The sequence below is a fragment of the Gigantopelta aegis genome, chromosome 6, assembly GCF_016097555.1.
Source record: "Gigantopelta aegis isolate Gae_Host chromosome 6, Gae_host_genome, whole genome shotgun sequence".
NCBI classification, from domain to species: domain Eukaryota; kingdom Metazoa; phylum Mollusca; class Gastropoda; order Neomphalida; family Peltospiridae; genus Gigantopelta; species Gigantopelta aegis.
In genome coordinates, this window is record NC_054704.1 from 61,783,314 (window position 1) to 61,802,309 (window position 18,996).

Consider the following 18,996-nt stretch of genomic DNA (forward strand, 5'->3'; position numbering starts at 1 on the left):
TTCATTTGTACAATAGTCACGTCTTAAACTCGTTTAGTTTGGAATGTTTCTGTACGATATTATTGTTTTATTAACTGCATTTAATATTATTAAAACCACCAATGTCTCTATACTTCTTGAATGTAAATAAATAAATTTTTTCGTTTCAGTCCAAATATATGTGTTGCTCAACAAGTGTTTGGAACCAAAGACAAATATTATTCTGATTGTCTTGGAACGTCGTTCAGACAAATTTGTGAAAAACCAACGTAAGTATAATAATTTAACAAATAAAATAGGAGAAATACTCTAGGCTTTGTTTTGGAAAAAAACAAACAAAACCCATAATTTTTGTGTGCAATGTTAAAAACAAATAGTTAAAAGATAATTAAATTGTAGTACATACCACAGTAAAGAAAAAAAGGGCATTTACTGCTGGGAAGGACTATAGAATGACATTTATTAAAGATAGAAAGTACAGCATGCACATACATGCTACACATCTAGCAAAATGTATATTATGGTACACATTACATATTACATAAATGTAAAAAAAAAGTGCAAATATTATGTGTAGTTAAAAGGCCAAGTACGATAATGCATCTTTAAAATCGTCATCCAGTATATCGACAGAAAGGGCAGACAAGTATTTACAAATACACACGTCGTTCTTTGGGGGATACTGTTAAGTCTGCCTTTTCAGTATTGGTGTTAAGACTTTTGAACAATTCATTTATACTATGCTGCACCCTTGCTAATAGCGTATTTTGTACATTTTATTGTTAACTATTTTAACTTTTACAGTAAGTCTCCATTTACAAAGAACAGAAATAGAACTTCAAGTTCTAACAGCACAGCTATGTCTGTGGTTATTTTCTTTGAGTTTAGGATAATTTTACACAATTAAGAAAAATCTTTTCTAAAACAATTTTATTATTTTTAGCAATTGTTTATGTTCGTTAATGCTCGTGGTCATGTTACTTTAATGGGCGTCTTTCTTGGATGGTTTAGTTCTTTCGGTGTTCGTCTCCATATCAACTGTACAGGTGCAAACTTTAAAAAAAATAAAAAATAAAAACACCATTCGTAGGCCTACAGATTTAACTGCAAGTAGCAACGATATACAATTCCACCGGTGTCCAAATAGCAGAGCTGTAAATAGCGGCTGGGTGGAACCTTTACTGTTAATTTAACCTATTTACGTGATTCCAGTAGTAATTAGAAATATTTTCTTTACCTGCCACGTCTGATCAGACTTGCATGCAGCGCGTCGACAAACACAAGGTAATTACACAAACACAAACAAACAAACCTGCTAACATTTGTAAACGGTTGTCGGCGCTGTTCCACGTTAAGTATGTTCGCAACTTAAGGAACACCACCTGTTAAAATAGTAAATACTTATATACGGTTATTTAGAATAAATCATGCTATTGTGTCAGCGATGATATTTAACTCACATGCCTCAAAAAGTGTGCAGTGCGCATATTAAGGCTAACTTTGAGTCTGATAGTGCAAGGTTTTAGAGTTGTGGCTTAAACGTCAGAGGGTGTTTCCGGTACCAGATTTCCTCGCGTGATCTGGACATTTCTGGATTTCTATGTCAAGACTTATTTTTAGCATGGTGAAATTCATGAGGAAAATGTTTTTCATGTCAAATGGGGAGTTGGGGGTGGGTGGGGGCACAAGCTCTGGTAGTGGTACAGAGTCTTTGTTGGGGAGGGCATAAGTCCGAATTTTTTTTGCATTTAGATAGAGTGGGACAAGAACTCGTACATGTTCGTCTTCAAGTGTGGAGGGAGGATAATATACTTTTCTATTTATGTGGGGCTTGACCAAATTAGAGAATATACTTTTGTTGTTTTTAGTAAATTAAGTACATCTGTTGTATTTGGGCATTTGTAGCGCTTGGGTGGTGTACACTTCCAGAACAAACCTTCCTTTCTCCATTCGCTATCATTGTCTACTTTTTTTTTTTTTTTTTTTTTTTTAGCTTTCACACATATTTATAGTGGCCAAGTGACACTTAAATTATTTTTTACAAATCACTATATAAAACGTAGCCTCGAACATACAAATACACTGATTGCCCTTCATAACGCTATATCACAAATCACTATATACAACATAACCTCGAACACACAAGTACAATGATTGCCTTAGTGAAATAAACTTCATAACGCCATATCACAAATCACTATATACAACATAACCTCGAACACACAAGTACAATGATTGCCTTAATGAAATAAACTTCATAACGCCATATCACAAAGCACCATATAAAACATAACCTCGAACACACAAGTACAATGATTGCCTTAGTGAAATAAACTTCATAACGCCATATCACAAATCACCATATAAAACATAACCTCGAACACACAAGTACAATGATTGCCTTAGTGAAATGAACTTCATAACGCCATATCACAAATCACCATATAAAACATAACCTCGAACACACAAGTACAATGATTGCCTTAGTGAAATGAACTTTATAACGCCATATCACAAATCACTATATACAACATAACCTCGAACACACACGTACAATGACTGCCTTAGTGAAATGAACTTTATAACGCCATATCACAAATCACCATATAAAACATAACCTCGAACACACACGTACAATGACTGCCTTAGTGAAATGAACTTTATAACGCCATATCACAAATCACCATATAAAACATAACCTCGAACACACAAGTACAATGATTGCCTTAGTGAAATAAACTTCATAACGCCATATCACAAATCACTATATAAAACATAACCTCGAACACACAAGTACAATGATTGCCTTAGTGAAATAAACTTTATAACGCCATATCACAAATCACTATATACAACATAACCTCGAACACACAAGTACAATGATTGCCTTAGTGAAATAAACTTCATAACGCCATATCACAAATCACCATATAAAACATAACCTCGAACACACAAGTACAATGATTGCCTTAGTGAAATAAACTTCATAACGCCATATCACAAATCACTATATACAACATAACCTCGAACACACAAGTACACTGATTGCCCTAGTGAAATAAACTTTACAACGATATATTGTAACTAAATTGTTTTCGGGGGGGGGGGGGGGGGTGTTCTTGTTTGTTGTTGTTTTGTTTGTTTTTTGTTTGTGTTGTTTGTTTTTGTTTTTAATGCACTAAGATAATATTTATTTGTAAAATTGTATTTATAAAACGAGGTTACTGAAATGTAAATAATTAGTTATTCCGGTGACTGAAATGTGTTTCGGGTTTTATTGTCCTCTTACCGGCCTCGGTGGCGTCGTGGCAGGCCATCAGTCTACAGGCTGGTAGGTACTGGGTTCGGATCCCAGTCGAGGCATGGGATTTTTAATCCAGATACCGACTCCAAACCCTGAGTGAGTGCTCCGCAAGGCTCAATGGGTAGGTGTAAACCACTTGCACCGACCAGTGATCCATAACTGGTTCAACAAAGGCCATGGTTTGTGCTATCCTGCCTGTGGGAAGCGCAAATAAAAGATCCCTTGCTGCTAATCGGAAGAGTAGCCCATGTAGTGGCGACAGCGGGTTTCCTCTTAGAATCTGTGTGGTCCTTAACCATATATCTGACGCCATATAACCGTGAATAAAATGTGTTGAGTGCGTCGTTAAATAAAACATTTCTTTCTTTCTTGTCCTCTTTGGCAATTATTAACTTAATACTTATTAAGTACAATTTGTCAATGAACGTTCCACGTATATATATGCTGTTTAGTATAAATATATAGGTAACAGGTAACTGGTAACTCCCAAAGTATGTATCTATTCTCTAACCTGAACATCACTCAAATTATACCAAAACTAATTTTTAGCCTGTCTTTAGGATTATTTTAGCCATTTATAGACGCTAGTACAGTCCTGCATTGTTTCGCATTATATTCATTGTTGTTGAAACAGTTAATGCTATATGCTCCAATAGAAGTCCAAATTATTGTTTTTATTGCTACCACTCTGCTGAATCTATGAAGGAATCATTTCTCTTTGCACGTTTCATACCTTTGTTCATAATATTTCTGTATTTTTATTCATCGACATTATTGCTATAAGAACATAAAAGGGTTTTTTAACAAACAAGAATCAAATGCCAAAAGTACTAATTAATATTTAATTTTGTTGGAGTGTTCTTGACCCGTTAATTCTCGTCCCAAGTGGCATACGATGACATAACTATATCTTTATTACGATTATTTTCGGGTGAATATTGACCACATTTCTTTTGTCAATGGATTGTCAGCAAAAAACGGGGGGGGGGGGGGGGGGGGGGGGGGGGGGGTAGGAACGTGACATCGCCATGTATTATGTTTGTTAGGGTGAGTAATAACAATTTCGTGTACTCTTTATCTTCACGAATAGTGAACACTCGATGATAACTGTTTCTTCTTCTTTACATCAGATTTATAAGCTTTCAGTGCTGTCCTGGTTATAAGAAGGTCCGAGGACAGAGAGGATGTCCAGAAAGTAAGTATGCGTCCATGTTTTAACTCAGTGAGAAAATGCCATTCGCCTGGCGTTTTAAACCGTTGGCAACCGTGTGCTTGTCAAAGAAATTCTATCATACTGGCATTACAGCATGAAAACCAGAGCTTAGTGCGTACCGGCCTCGGTGGCGACGTGGTTAGGCCATCGGTCTACAGGCTGGTAGGTAATGGGTTCGGATCCCAGTCGAGGCATGGAAGTTTTAATCCAGATACCGACTCCAAACCCTGAGTGAGTGCACCGCAAGGCTCAATGGGTAGGTGTAAATCACTTGCACCGACTAGTGATCCATAACTGGTTCAACAAAGGCCATGGTTTGTGCTATCCTGCCTGTGGGAAGCGCAACTAAAAGATCCCTTGCTGCTAATCGGAAAGAGTATCCCATGTAGTGGCAACAGCGCGTTTTCTTTCAAAATCTGTGTGGTCCTTAACCATATGTCTGACGCCCTATAACCGTAAATAAAATGTGTTGAGTGCGTCGTTAAATAAAACATTTCTTTCTTTCTTTAAACGAGCGTATTGGCTACAATATATTTTAATGAAAAAAAAATGTTTTGTTTAACGACACCACTAGAACACATTGATTTATTAATCATTGGCTATCGGATGTTAAAGGAATGCTAAAGCAAGGCTTTTGGACTGGTGTGCATATTCAACGATACATAATGCACATTATTGCTTAATATCAACAAGTATAATCGTATAGTTAATTAATAAAACGGTTAAATATGACGGCTATTATATATAACGGGCGCAGCCATTTTGTACCATCCCAGTGAATACGCCCTCTGGCGAGCTGGTGGTTACGTAATACCTAACGTGTCACGTCAGGAATTAGTCTTCGAACTGAAGAAACAAAACGTACCTGGTTTTTGCAGATGCATCGCAATGTTCTGTAATAATATCTATCCCAGTAACACAGCAACGTGTATATGTGGTTTATTTTTCAATACAAAATAAACCACCATTGTCAAAGTGTTGAAATAACTGTATTATATTTTGTATATAAATTAACCCACGTACTGAAATAATAGTCGGAGTGTTTTCTTGCTTAATTGGTATTTTCGTTCCGTGGCCTGTACCTGTGGTTCTTGATTGGCAGGTGTATATTTAGACGGTCTCTTAGACACACTAAAAAGACGTGCCTCTTTTATTAAGATCACAGGGTATTGTGTGATAACCTCAAATCGTAATGGACTTTACCAGCTTTATTACTGTAAGTAATTCTGTAAAACCCTTGATTAAGTAGACTTTCCCATCTAAAATCACAAAACTGACCAATTACGTAGTCCCAGAGAAAAGAAAATTATCACTTGGGTATCGTGAGTGGTCGTTTTTGCTTGAACGTACCCTACCAATAGGCCTAATAATTTGCATTTTTTAAAAGAAAAAATGCTATAACTGATGCAAATTGAAATATATTTAGTTAAATAGTTTATTATACTATCAAGTCATTTATCTTGTTTTACAAGTCAGGTTGATGAAAGCGAAGCGCCTTGTCGTAAATTAGAGCATTTGTTTATACTGTGCATAATAGAGAAGTTGGACCTGAGCTGACGTCACTTCGCCCCAAGCTATACCACCGGACGTCACAAAAACGAAACAAAATGGCTGCTCCCAGTTAGCAGGAATAATCACGGTTTTTTATTAATTCTAAACTTACGCGTTTTTCATTTGTTAAAGTGTCAGTATGTGTTGGTGGTCCGGGTATGCATCTTTCCAACACATAAGGCTCTTGTTGGAGTTTAGTCTACCTTTAAACATTTGGTAATTTTGACATATGGTCTTAGAGAGGAAACTCGCTACATTTTCCCATTAGTAGCAAGGGATATTTTATATGCACCATCCCACAGACAGGATAGCACATACCACAGCCTTTGATATACCAGTCATGGTGCACTGACTGAATTAGAAATAGCCCTATTGCCCCCACCGACTGGAATCGATCCCAGACCGACCGCACATCAAGCGAGCGCTTTACGACTGGGCTGCGTCTCGTCCTATATATTTTAACGAATGCTAACAGCATGAAAATGCAGATAACACCAATATGATTAGAATTTATAATTATGTTTTTTGATTTTCTGTAATGTTTAAATATATCAATTTAATGCAAACTATCCAATCAGAATTAAGGTGAATTTTGAGAAAGGTTGTTGGGTTTTATTTTTTTATTTTTTTTGGATGGGGGTTGGGGGGTGTTAATTGTTTATATATATGTATGTATGTATGTATGTATGTATGTATGTATGTATGTATATATGTATGCAGGTATGTAGGTATGTATTGTATGTATGTATTGTATGTATGTATGTATGTATGTAGGTAGGTAGGTAGGTAGGTAGGTAGGTAGGTAGGTATGTATGTATGTATGTATGTATGTATGTATGTATGCATTGTATTGTATTGTATGTATTATATGTATGCATTATATGTATGTATGTATGTATGTATGAATATTTATATATTGTATGTATGTATGTATGTTTGTTTGTTACTCCGGTAAAGTTAGAAAAGAACAGTCGTAATATCGGTGGCAACGTGAAAACATCTGTAAAGTAATCTGTTTTGTTTGATATTAAAACTTCAATCGGCCATTCATCAAACATTGAAACTTTGTCTTATTTTGAGATAGAAAAAACAAAGATAAGAGCAAAGGTAAATATTAGTCATTTGAAAATGTGATCTACTTCCCTGAGGCATGTTACTTTCCTACACAGTCGAGCTGTTCGTACCTTCTAGACAGCTGACAGACTGAAGCAATGTCACTAAGACCTGACATTGTATTGCGTTTGTTGGGAGTTAATGTCACACAGACAGATAACAAAATCTTATTTTTGTTAGACTACATGCTAGCCACAATCCCTGTAAGTTATTAATACCAGATTCAACTTTACCATTCTCCACACACATGGTGAGAATTTCTTCCTTCACCACACCCAAAATATCCACGGAAACTAGGAATACACACAAGTGTATGGTATTTATCTAGACATATTGATACCACTGACTTCACCCTATGAACCGAAAACACCTATTTACAACGATGTACAGTCGGCTGTAAAGAAAATTCCACAAATACGTATATATTAAAGCAGGTCTGATCTCAAATAACCTTTTAAAAAATAATAATTAGTGTTAGTCCAACTTATTTTAATTTATTGTTGCGCATGTCATGTCATGTCGTAGGGTTTTACGTGCACATTCAGAACAAGCTGTTGCGCAGCCCATGTGATTACTATGTACCGAATACAGCTGTAGCCACCTGGTGTCACTTAGGAGTGTCATTCAATTTTTAACGGGGTGGGGGGGGGGGGGCATACTCAACTGATGCACAGACACAATAACATCAATGAACAGGGCACAATATTTCACGCGAACCGCCATTCTGTTCGCGTGTCGGTTACGCAAAGTTAAATTTACGCGAACCGCAAACTGGTTACGTCATGACCTGTAAACGTTCAGAAATTAAAACTTGCAAACTTCACGATTACAGGACGTTTATTCACGCAGACATACTAGTATTTCGACAAATGTTTTAGGCTGAATTTTAGATACTTGATGCGCAGCAAATCAGTAAACAACGTTATATAAATTTCAACAGTTGTAATTTGCAACCAGTTGAAGTAAATGTTCAGTATAGAGTCGAGCCAAACGTTTTAAATAAATGTGCTCAGACCGCTGGGGACGGCTAAATTATCTGCTGCTATTTTATCTCTAAAGGAATATATGTAGACATAATATTGGATTGCCTATAATTATACACATGTTAAAAACAGTTTTAACGTAAACAGGAATCCAAAAGTGTCACAAAAATTTAAAAATACTAACATCGCATAATGAGCTTTTAAAAAACAAACATTTGGAACGTCACTGTAGTATAGAAGTACCATCGATAAAGTGAAAGTAGCATAGCCAAAACGCAAAAAGGAATCCCTCCAAATGATTATGTATATATTTCAAAGGCGTAGCGCCCATTACGCACAGTACGCATATGCATAATGCAAAAACAAATCCGGGAATAGGTCGAAGCTGTCTGTAATTGTTATATAAAATATCCTCTTAAAATTGACTCGAAAAATAGATCATAAAAAAACACAAAGAAAAAACCTCCGAAAAGGCTCAGATTGCATCTACAGGCGTCCTGAGTTTTAAACTTTTCACAGGGGGAGGCCCCCCGAATATCCCCACTCGGGCACGCCTTTGGCGTGCGTAATGCTAAGAAAATTTCTGGCTACGCCCTTATATTTTGTTTCAGTACTGGGGCTGATATTCAGTTCTTTTATAATATTGATAACTTTAGCAAGCATTAAAGCGGCAGTATCCGGAATATTTTTATTATTTAAGCATATAGAACAGAAAATCCAATTACGTTTGGTGCATATATGACGCCGCAGTCCGCATTGGTTTCACTACGCTGGCTTATCCAGGTCAAAAACAAAGCCAATATTTCAAAAGTGGGACACTTTTGACGGGCTCCTACCGATCTCGGTTTTCATTGGCTTATCCCATTCCCCAACAAGAGATCATGTGAGATTTCGCAATTTTTGAACAAATTTAACTGTCTTGATTGAGGGGTCGTCTCATATCTCCAAAACATATTTATATCCATAGAGGTATGGTACAACGCCTTTTCAGGGGTCGGTGGGTGGGGGATCTGCCTTGAAATTTTGACAGTGGCCAGCTGTTGGCATACGCGTTACATGTAAGGGGGTGTTACTAATTACGTAACGCTCTAGGGGTAGAGGAAGAGGGTACTGTGTTCGATTTACGTAACATTTTTCAAGACTATATGTTATTTTTATTCATTACTTAAACCTAAAAAGGTGTTTTGGGGAAATGCGCGGTCAGTTTAGGATCGATCCCCATCGGCGGGTATATAAAAGGCCATGGTATGTGATATCCTGTCTGTGGGATGGTACATATAAACGATCCCTTGCTAAAAAATAATAAAATGTAGCGGGTTTCCAAGGCGCGTGTGCAGGGATTTCAGCGGGGTTGGGGTTACAGACTGTGTTGAGCGAAGTTTATATGGGGCCATGCTCCCCAGAAAATACATTTCAATTTTTTTAAGCTTGGGCAAGTAAGGGTTTCGACCTCCAATACCCTCCCCCTGCACATGCACCCGATTCCTTTCTAAGATTATATGTCAAAATTACCAAATGTTAGACATCCAACAGCAGATGGAAGGAAGGATAGGATATGTTTTATTTAACGACGCACTCAACACATCTTATTTACGGTTGTATGGCGTCGGATGATTATTAAATCAATATGCTCTAACTTTGATGTCGTTAACCACCCAACCCCCCAACTTTACCCTTTCCAAACGAAAGAATATTTGTTTGAATTTGTCGATTTTAACACGTAAAATTAAGAAGTGAAAACGTTCATTGTTTACTTTAGTATATTTTATTTAAAAAAATATATACATGTTCAATGTGTTACTAGAATACAAACTAAACTTTGAAAGTTCTACTAACACTATATACAATATTAATTCTGAAATAGGAAGGTACGATTGTCGATAATACGTTGTCAAGATCAAACCGGTTTTAACGAAAGACTCTAGTACCGTATCCTCAACCAAACGTTCTTCGTACAGCGCAAGATTTCTCTTTTGATTTTTTGAGACGAACTCTACAATTTGAAATCGGCAAACGCACGTGTTAACTGAAACTGACAACAGGCTGTCGTTTTTTCTTTGCCGAGCTATGGCGGCACTGGCGACAAATCAAGCGTATACTTTTGACGATCTCCGTTCATAGCGAACACACACGAGTTTTTTAAAAGTGCATTTGAGCTTGTATTTCATATTTGTGCATGATGTTATAATATGGTAACCAGAGAATGTAACTTTAATTTTTTTTTTTTTTTTGTAAAATGTTTTCTTTTGTATTTGTTTTAACTTTGTTTCAGCTAAGAACTATGTATTTAAAATATAATTTCAACGTAATTTTGAGGTAACCGATCAGGTAACCCACGGCTTACGCAAATATAATTCACGTAACCGAACAATTGGTTACCTAGACAAAAACCACGTGAACCGACTTCCGGTTCCCTCACATTTCGAAATATTGTCCCCTGAATGAAAATATCGATACAAACTTCACAGTGCCTTTGGGAAACATATTCTTCACAAACTTTGTCATATTGAGCGATGCTTTGCGTTTTTTCTCAAACGATAATAATTCAAGATTTGCCCAACAGGCCGTTGCCATTGCCCTTCGCTGCGGAATTATGGTGGTATTGATAAGCTGAGGTACCTTAAAATTAATTCTTCCACTCCAAAAACCCATTAACAATTTGACATAGTTGAGAAAGTATCCGAGATAGTGCCAGTTCTGTGTTTTTGCAGCCATTTTGGACACAATGTTGAATATTTCAAAATGTCTAATGGTACCATGTTTGCACACATCGGATCCTCAATTAGAACCTTCCAAAGATCCAAAAACTACAAAGGGCAACTGAGGGTTTGGCAGGACTATTAGTTGAACATGGGTATCCCCCGCTAAAAAAAAAGTTGACTGTTCTAAGTACCAAACTTGGTGTTTTTGGCCAGCTAGACCCGACATTTCCCTAAGATACCCCACTATTTATGCAACCCACTGGCGTAAATAAGGAGCGACACGCATTATTAAATTTTATGATAATTATGTTATGGAACTAAATCATTAGAGGGCCAGTCGGCGTTACAATGTTAGGATGTTACAAACCTGGCTACCGGCCTGCATTAAGACATCATGTAAAATTGTTTTATCTTGTTTTATTTGTAATTGTAAAGTCTACTAGAAATGTATTAACTGTTCAGTAAGATATGTTTAAAGTGTTTACATAAACGTGGAAGAAAAACAAGCGCTTTGGCGTTTTACAACTCTAAAATAAATCTTAATACTTGATAGATTCCGTTCACGACTGGTATAAAAAAAAGGCCATTGTGTGTGCTATCCTGACCGTGTATGTAAAATGCAGATTCACTTCTGCTAATCAGTATCGGGTTTTTTCTCTCACTGTCTTGTCATGGTCCGAGTCCGGCCAGGCGGAGAGTAAAATGTTCAATAGACTGCTTCCCGTTAAAACAGAATGGCCACATCGAAGACCGATCATACCGTTTGCCAACGTTAGCTTTACTCTCTGTCTCTGAACGCAGACCCAGTGTCGTAATGGCCGTACCCAATAGCCGGTTGTTTAAAATGTGCTGGGGTTTCCTTTGATACCTGCCTTGCTTTTAATTAACGCTGGCAGTCCGCCAAACTGGCACTTCCAGACTATTCTTGTGTGTGTGTGTGTGTGCGTGTGTACACACCTGCAAATGGCGTCTTGACATCGTTCATTCTCGAACGTCCAGATGTCGATCTGCAAGGATACAGGAGAGCTACATTTTCGTTCGAATGCACTTTCTGAATTTGTTCTGTGCATACTTTCACAATCTGTTAATCTTAACACAGGGAATGAGTTGGCGTATGACGCCTGTACAAGGTTTCTTAGGTTTCAGTAGACATAAAATAAGAGAAAAATATTCAGGGAGATGAAATAAAGACAATGAATAATGAATGACAGCAAGAAAATAAATAAACAGAAAACAAGCTTTAAAACATGATCAAAGAATTTGTTATCTTGACGTTTTAATGTACGGTGGTGAAAAGGAATCAGTTATTTATATTCTGCTATATAAATAATTACACTCATCAAATTGTTCTACTTTATCTAATGTTTACAGAACGCTCTATGGGCATGGGCGTATGGGGACTCTTTGATTTAGGGGGGCTGGAGGGGTTGATTTGCCCGAAATTTTACCAAGATAAAATTTGCCCGAATTTCCCCCACTGTTTTGCCCGAATTTGGGGGGGGGGGGCAATTCCCCCCCCCCCCCCCACCCTGCCCCCCGGGTCGTACACCCATGTCTATGGGACGCTTATTTCTGATATAACAAACGCAGTAATATGGCTAGTAATATTATGGTTAGTAAGTGGTATCAGAAGATGGCAGGCACGGCGGAAGCAAATAGACATTGGGAGGGTGAGAGGGCCTGACTGACATCAATGGTGCAAAGTAAAGTTTTTAAGGGGGTTCGGGGGTATGGTCCCCCGTAAATTTGTGAAAACTAGATGTCCTGAAATGCTATTTCCTGCATTCTGCAAGTAAAATTCATTTCTGCCTTAAGATTTACTACCAATAATATTTTTGCTTGAGAATTATTTAGCCCCCCCCCCCCCCAGCCCCCACCCCCACCCACCTGCTCCGCCGTACCTGGATAATAAACATAAGGATATCATCTTTTAATTTGTATCTAGCTTTAAATGTTTTATTCTCTCATAGGTTTACCGGTAGAGAATTTGTACCGCACAGCCCACGGCGTGGGTCTCATTGAATTCAGCAAGTACGTCCGGAAGGCTGGGTTGGTTAAACAGCTGTCCGAGCAGGGAGCCTACACATTGTTTGCACCCTCCAACAACGCATTCCAAGAGGCGTCAAAGCATATAAAGTGAGTTGATTGCTTCTCGTGGCACCCACCTTAACTCACCATCACTATAATCACCAGTGCAATCTTCATATCATCATCATCACCATCATAGTCATCGTCATCATCAGTATCTCAACACTCAGCACGTTATTCTACATCTTCGTCAATCACCGATGGGTTAACTGCTATCATAAATGTAGTTGTTTGGACATAATATTTTTTTAGTACTGATTATTATTCTCAAAAGTACTTGTAGCAGTAGTACTGTAATTATCAATGCTCTAATGTGATTTAGTGGGGTTTCTTATTTGTGAAAAGTAAATACCGTTACTCACTGCTTTAGAAAGAACAGTGTGCACAAAGCTTCGTCATGTTTTGTACCTTTTAGATGGAAAATAACGCGATTCTATTACCTTAGTCATTTTCAGTATATTAGAATAGTTACGAATAGTTGTTTTAATACCTATCAATGTAGACCTATGCGATCTATAGGGATACACGGCCCAATAAATTTGTATATATTTTATAATTATGTCCCCATTGTAGTTTGCGATATCCACGCGGCATATTAACCATTGGTTAAAATTATTGGCAATATTTCTTTTCAATATTTAAGGAAGGCTTTGACACCAAAGGATTTGAATGAGCCGTCAGCACTTTTGTATCATATGATTCCCGGACGTTTTAACATCACCAAAAGTAAGCGTGGGAATTTTGAGAGGACGACTCTTTATAAAGACAAGAAATTAAGGATAAATAAGTATGCCTTCGGGGTAAGTACGTATGAATAGTAATAGAATAACTTAAAAATAAAATAAATTGCTTAGGCACATTTTTTTGGACGAGATTTCAAAGAATCTCGAATGAATACATCAGCGAAGATACAAGGTTATAATGTTACATAGGTCTTTATTATAACATCTCGTTCCAGCCAGTGCTCCACGACTGGTGTAACAAAGGCCGTGGTATGTACTATCCTGTGTGTGGGATGGTGCATATAAAAGCTCCCCTACTGCTAATCGAAAAAGAGTAGCCCATGAAGTGGCGACAGCGGGTTTCCTCTCTCAATATCTATGTGAACATTAACCGTATGTCCGACGCTATATAACTGTAAATAAAATGTATTGAGGGCGTCGTTAAATAAAACATGTTCTTCCTTCCTTATTATAACAAGGAGTTAAAAATAACTGTTAATTAAACAGACGTCTCAAAAACGTAAAATGAACACCACTCATAACACAGTCACAAGTAATACACTTTAGTAACATAAACAGGCTGGTAGGTACTGGGTTCGGATCCCAGTCGAGGCATGGGATTTTTAATCCAGATACCGACTCCAAACCCTAAGTGAGTGCTCCGCAAGGCTCACTGGGTAGGTGTAAACCACTTGCACCGACCAGTGATCCATAACTGGTTCAACAAAGGCCATGGTTTGTGCTATCCTGCCTGTGGGAAGCGCAAATAAAAGATCCCTTGCTGCCTGTCGTAAAAAGAGTAGCCTATGTGGCGACAGCGGGTTTCCTCTAAAAACAGTGTCAGAATGACCATATGTTTGACGCCCAATAGCCGATGATAAGATAAAAAAATCAATGTGCTCTAGTTGCGTCGTTAAATAAAACAAACTTTACTTTTTTTTAGTAACATAAAGGAAACATGTAAACAGCACAAATCATAAAATTGATGACACGTGCGAGGTTCACTAGATTAAAAAATAATGCATACTATTAAAGACGTGTTAAAAGAAAATGGTTTTGGGCTCTTATAAAAAAAGAAAAGAAAAAAAAAGAAAGACCCAACATCCACCCACATTTCATGTGCAGAAATAACATCGTAAGCAAGAAACTGTTAGTTGAGACGTTTTAGTCAGACAGGTTACATTGCTGACCTTGCCGTGAACCTAATTGAGGCTAATCATCAATTGCTTCCATAACTTAGATCATGAGAAGCCATTTACGAGTTTACCATAATGATACCATATAAATTCACATGCTAGAGGGCGGGGACTAAAAATTACTCCCTTGAACTAGTCTCAGGGGAGTGATGGCGAGCGGGTTTGATGACGAGGTCTACAGTTGAATGAGGGACGATGTTTACACGTGTAACACTGGTGTGATATGTTTATAAGTGTAACACTCTGATGTGAGATGTTTACAAGTGTAACACTCTGATATGAGATGTTTACACGTGTATCACTCTAATGCGAGATGTTTACACGTGTAAAACTGATGTGAGATGTTTACACGTGTAACACAGATATGAGATGTTTACACGTGTAGCATTCTAATGTGAGATCTTTACAAGTGTAACACTCTAATGTGAGATGTTTACAAGTGTAACGCTCTGGTGTGAGATGTTTACATGTGTAGCACTCTAATGTGAGATGTTTACACGTGTAGCACTCTAATGTGAGATGTTTACAAGTGTAACACTCTAATGTGAGATGTTTACACGTGTAGCACTCTAATGTGAGATGTTTACACGTGTAGCACTCTAATGTGAGATGTTTACACGTGTAGCACTCTAATGTGAGATGTTTACAAGTGTAACACTGTAATGTGAGATGTTTACACGTGTAACACTCTAATGTGAGATGTTTACACGTGTAACACTCAAATGTGAGATGTTTACAAGTGTAACACGCTGATGTGAGATGTTTACACGTGTAACACTGATGTGAGATGTTTACACGTGTAACACTGATGTGAGATGTTTACACGTGTAACACCGATGTAAGATATTTACACGTGTAACACTCTGATGTGAGATGTTTACACGTGTAACACTGATGTGAGATGTTTACACGTGTAACACTGATGTGAGATGTTTACACGTGTAACACTCTAATGTGAGATGTTTACACGTGTAACACTCAAATGTGAGATGTTTACAAGTGTAACACGCTGATGTGAGATGTTTACACGTGTAACACTGATGTGAGATGTTTACACGTGTAACACTGATGTGAGATGTTTACACGTGTAACACCGATGTGAGATATTTACACGTGTAACACTCTGATTTGAGATGTTTACACGTGTAACACTGATGTGAGATGTTTACACGTGTAACACTGATGTGAGATGTTTACACGTGTAACACTCTAATGTGAGATGTTTACACGTGTAACACTCAAATGTGAGATGTTTACACGTGTAACACTCTAATGTGAGATGTTTACAAGTGTAACACGCTGATGTGAGATGTTTACACGTGTAATATTGATGTGAGATGTTTACACGTGTAACACCGATGTGAGATATTTACACGTGTAACACCGATGTGAGATGTTTACACGTGTAACACTGATGTGAGATGTTTACACGTGTAACACTGATGTGAGATGTTTACACGTGTAACACTGATGTGAGATGTTTACAAGTGTAAAACTGATGTGATATGTTTTCACGTGTAACACTGATGTGATATGTTTACACGTGTAACACAATGATGTGATATGTTTACACGTGTAACATTCTAATGTGAGATATTTACACGTGTAACACTCTAATGTGACATGTTTACAAGGGTAACACTGATGTGAGATGTTTACAAGTGAAACACTGCTGTATGACATTACAGGTGTAACGCTCTGGTGTGATATGTTTACAAGTGTAACACACTCTTGTGTGATATGTTTACAAGTGTAACACGCTGATGTATGCCATTACAGGTAACCACGGTGAACTGTGCCAGGGTGGAGCGCACAGACCAACTTGCTACCAACGGAATCGTTCATGTTATTGACAAAGTGAGTTTGTAGGTCTCAGAGATTCATATATACATGTCGTGGTTTTCTCTAGTCTATCAACATCCGAGGATTGTGTAATGTATCCTAGACTCCGTACCACCTGAGTGTGTGTTTAAAACAAAGGACGGTATATTGCAATATCAGTAAGGGGTAGGTTTGGTGTTCTTTGTCTCTATGTCTGCATGATTGTTTGTTGTTGTTGTTGTTGTTATTTTTGGAAAAGTGAACATTATTATTATTATTATTATTATTATTATTATTAAAAGAATATATATTTCCCAGCCCCTTGTTTACAATTAAACAACTCATGCGAAATGAACCTTAAAATTAAGTGGGAGGAGGGGGGGGGGGGGGGGGGGCGTGTCAAAGTGGTATGGTATTTTTTCAACAATATATCCATGGATAGCAATGCGTCGTCACCCAACCCCCTTACTACACAGTCTGTCCCCACTGCGCTACGTTAATATGTGCGTGTGCTTTGATTCCGTGTAAGCGTTGGAACTGTTCAACTAGCTCGTCAAACTCCTCACGGTTATACTATATACATATACTCTGTCAAAAAAGAAACGTATAGGTGATAGGGAAAGAAGAAAAGTGTTTGATTTGACAAAATATCGTGTCTTTTTGTAAAATGTTACTGAATGACCATGTTTGTTAATGTTCCTGGAATGGGACAACATGCCCAAATGCACTCTAAAACAAATTTAACGCACGTTGTGCGACAATTGCAGGAAATCGGCGTGAAATGGTCAGATTTTGGCGAATGCACGTGAAACTCGGGGAAAAGATTGGGGTAGTGATTGTTATTTAAAGCTGCAATGCTCGCAGTGATGCCTCATTTCCATTTCGACGTAGACGTAGACGAGTTACAAGACGCCTGCCGAATAGAAACATTGCAATAGTCTGCCTTCAGTTAGGTGAATCGCACTCAGCAGTCGCACGCCACATGAACGTCCATCGGAGCACCATTTCACGTCTCTGGGACAGGTACCAGCAGATTCAATCAGCTGAAGACCGGCCCAGAAGTCACCGAACTGCCACAGCAACGAACACTGCTGAACGCATACCTGGTTTGAGAAGGGTGTCTGCACAAACCATTCGGAACCGACTTCGAGAAGCTAGTTTATGGGCTAGGAGACCGTATGTTGGCCCCGTCCTACGACGTCAACATCGACATTTACGTGTTCGCTGGTGCACGAATGTACAGGGGTGGAACTTGGGAAACTGGCGGCGAGTATGGTTCAGCGACGAGTCACGTTGCCTTCTACAGCGACGTGATGGACGACAACGTGTTTACAGACGCCGCAATAAACGTTTTGCCAACAACTGCGTCGCCCAAGTTGACAGAATCGGTGGAGGGAGTGTCATGATGTGGGGAGCCATCTCATACACCGGCAGAAGTGAAATTGTGTTCGCACAAGGCAACCTGACAGCTGTACCCTACCGAGATGAAATTCTTCGCCGTCACATGCTTCCCATTTTGGATCGACAGAGAGAACTCTTTCAGCAGGACAATGCCAGACCGCATACGGCACGTGTAACAATGGATTTCCTACAGAATGAGAACATTAATGTGCTGCCATGGCCATCAAGATCGCTAGATCTCGACCCCAATGAACATCTATGGGACGAACTGGACAGACGTGTACGTCAGCGTGACCCGGAGCCTCAGACGCTTCCGCAACTGTCACATGCACTGCAGGAAGAATGGGCTAGGATTCCACGTGCCTGGATTCAGAGATTTTTTCAGTCTATGCCAAGGAGATGTCGCGCAGTGATTGCTGCTGCTGGTGGCCACACAAGGTACTGATTTCAGCGCCCTCGTGCGACGCTGTTTGGTGAAGAAAACGCCTCCACTACCGTCTGTTCATAGCAAGAACATTGCCACATACTCATGTGAAATGTGACTGTGATACGATCATAGATAACGAAACTATGCCACTTTGTATTAAAGAGATAATTCCATGAATATTTCGCCTATGCGTTTCTTTTTTGACAGAGTATATATATATATATATATATATATATAGAGAGAGAGAGAGAGAGAGAGAGAGAGAGAGAGAGAGAGAGAGAGAGAGAGAGAGAGAGAGAGAGAGAGAGAGCTACGTACGTAGAATCCAGTGTGAACAAGTCAAAACAATAATAACACACAACACCGCAATTGTACGTGTGTCAGTTTATGTCAGTGTTTATGCATGTATGTATGAATGTATGTATGTATGAATATCTATATAGTGTATGTATGTCGAGGTTGACTGATACATACACAGATATTAACGCACTGGCGC

General features: G+C 38.4%; 1 protein-coding gene across 2 annotated transcripts in view; it reads left to right on the forward strand.

Annotated features, from left to right (window-relative positions):
- Nucleotides 1-18,996, forward strand: part of LOC121375771 (transforming growth factor-beta-induced protein ig-h3-like) — a 67,482-nt gene that overhangs the window by 34,170 nt on the left and 14,316 nt on the right. For both annotated transcript variants that reach the window (XM_041503397.1, XM_041503396.1), the window contains 5 exons: nucleotides 150-248; nucleotides 4,414-4,478; nucleotides 12,816-12,981; nucleotides 13,577-13,733; nucleotides 16,631-16,708. In XM_041503397.1, the coding sequence (XP_041359331.1) occupies nucleotides 150-248; nucleotides 4,414-4,478; nucleotides 12,816-12,981; nucleotides 13,577-13,733; nucleotides 16,631-16,708 (565 nt within the window). The remainder of the gene's footprint in view (nucleotides 1-149; nucleotides 249-4,413; nucleotides 4,479-12,815; nucleotides 12,982-13,576; nucleotides 13,734-16,630; nucleotides 16,709-18,996) is intronic.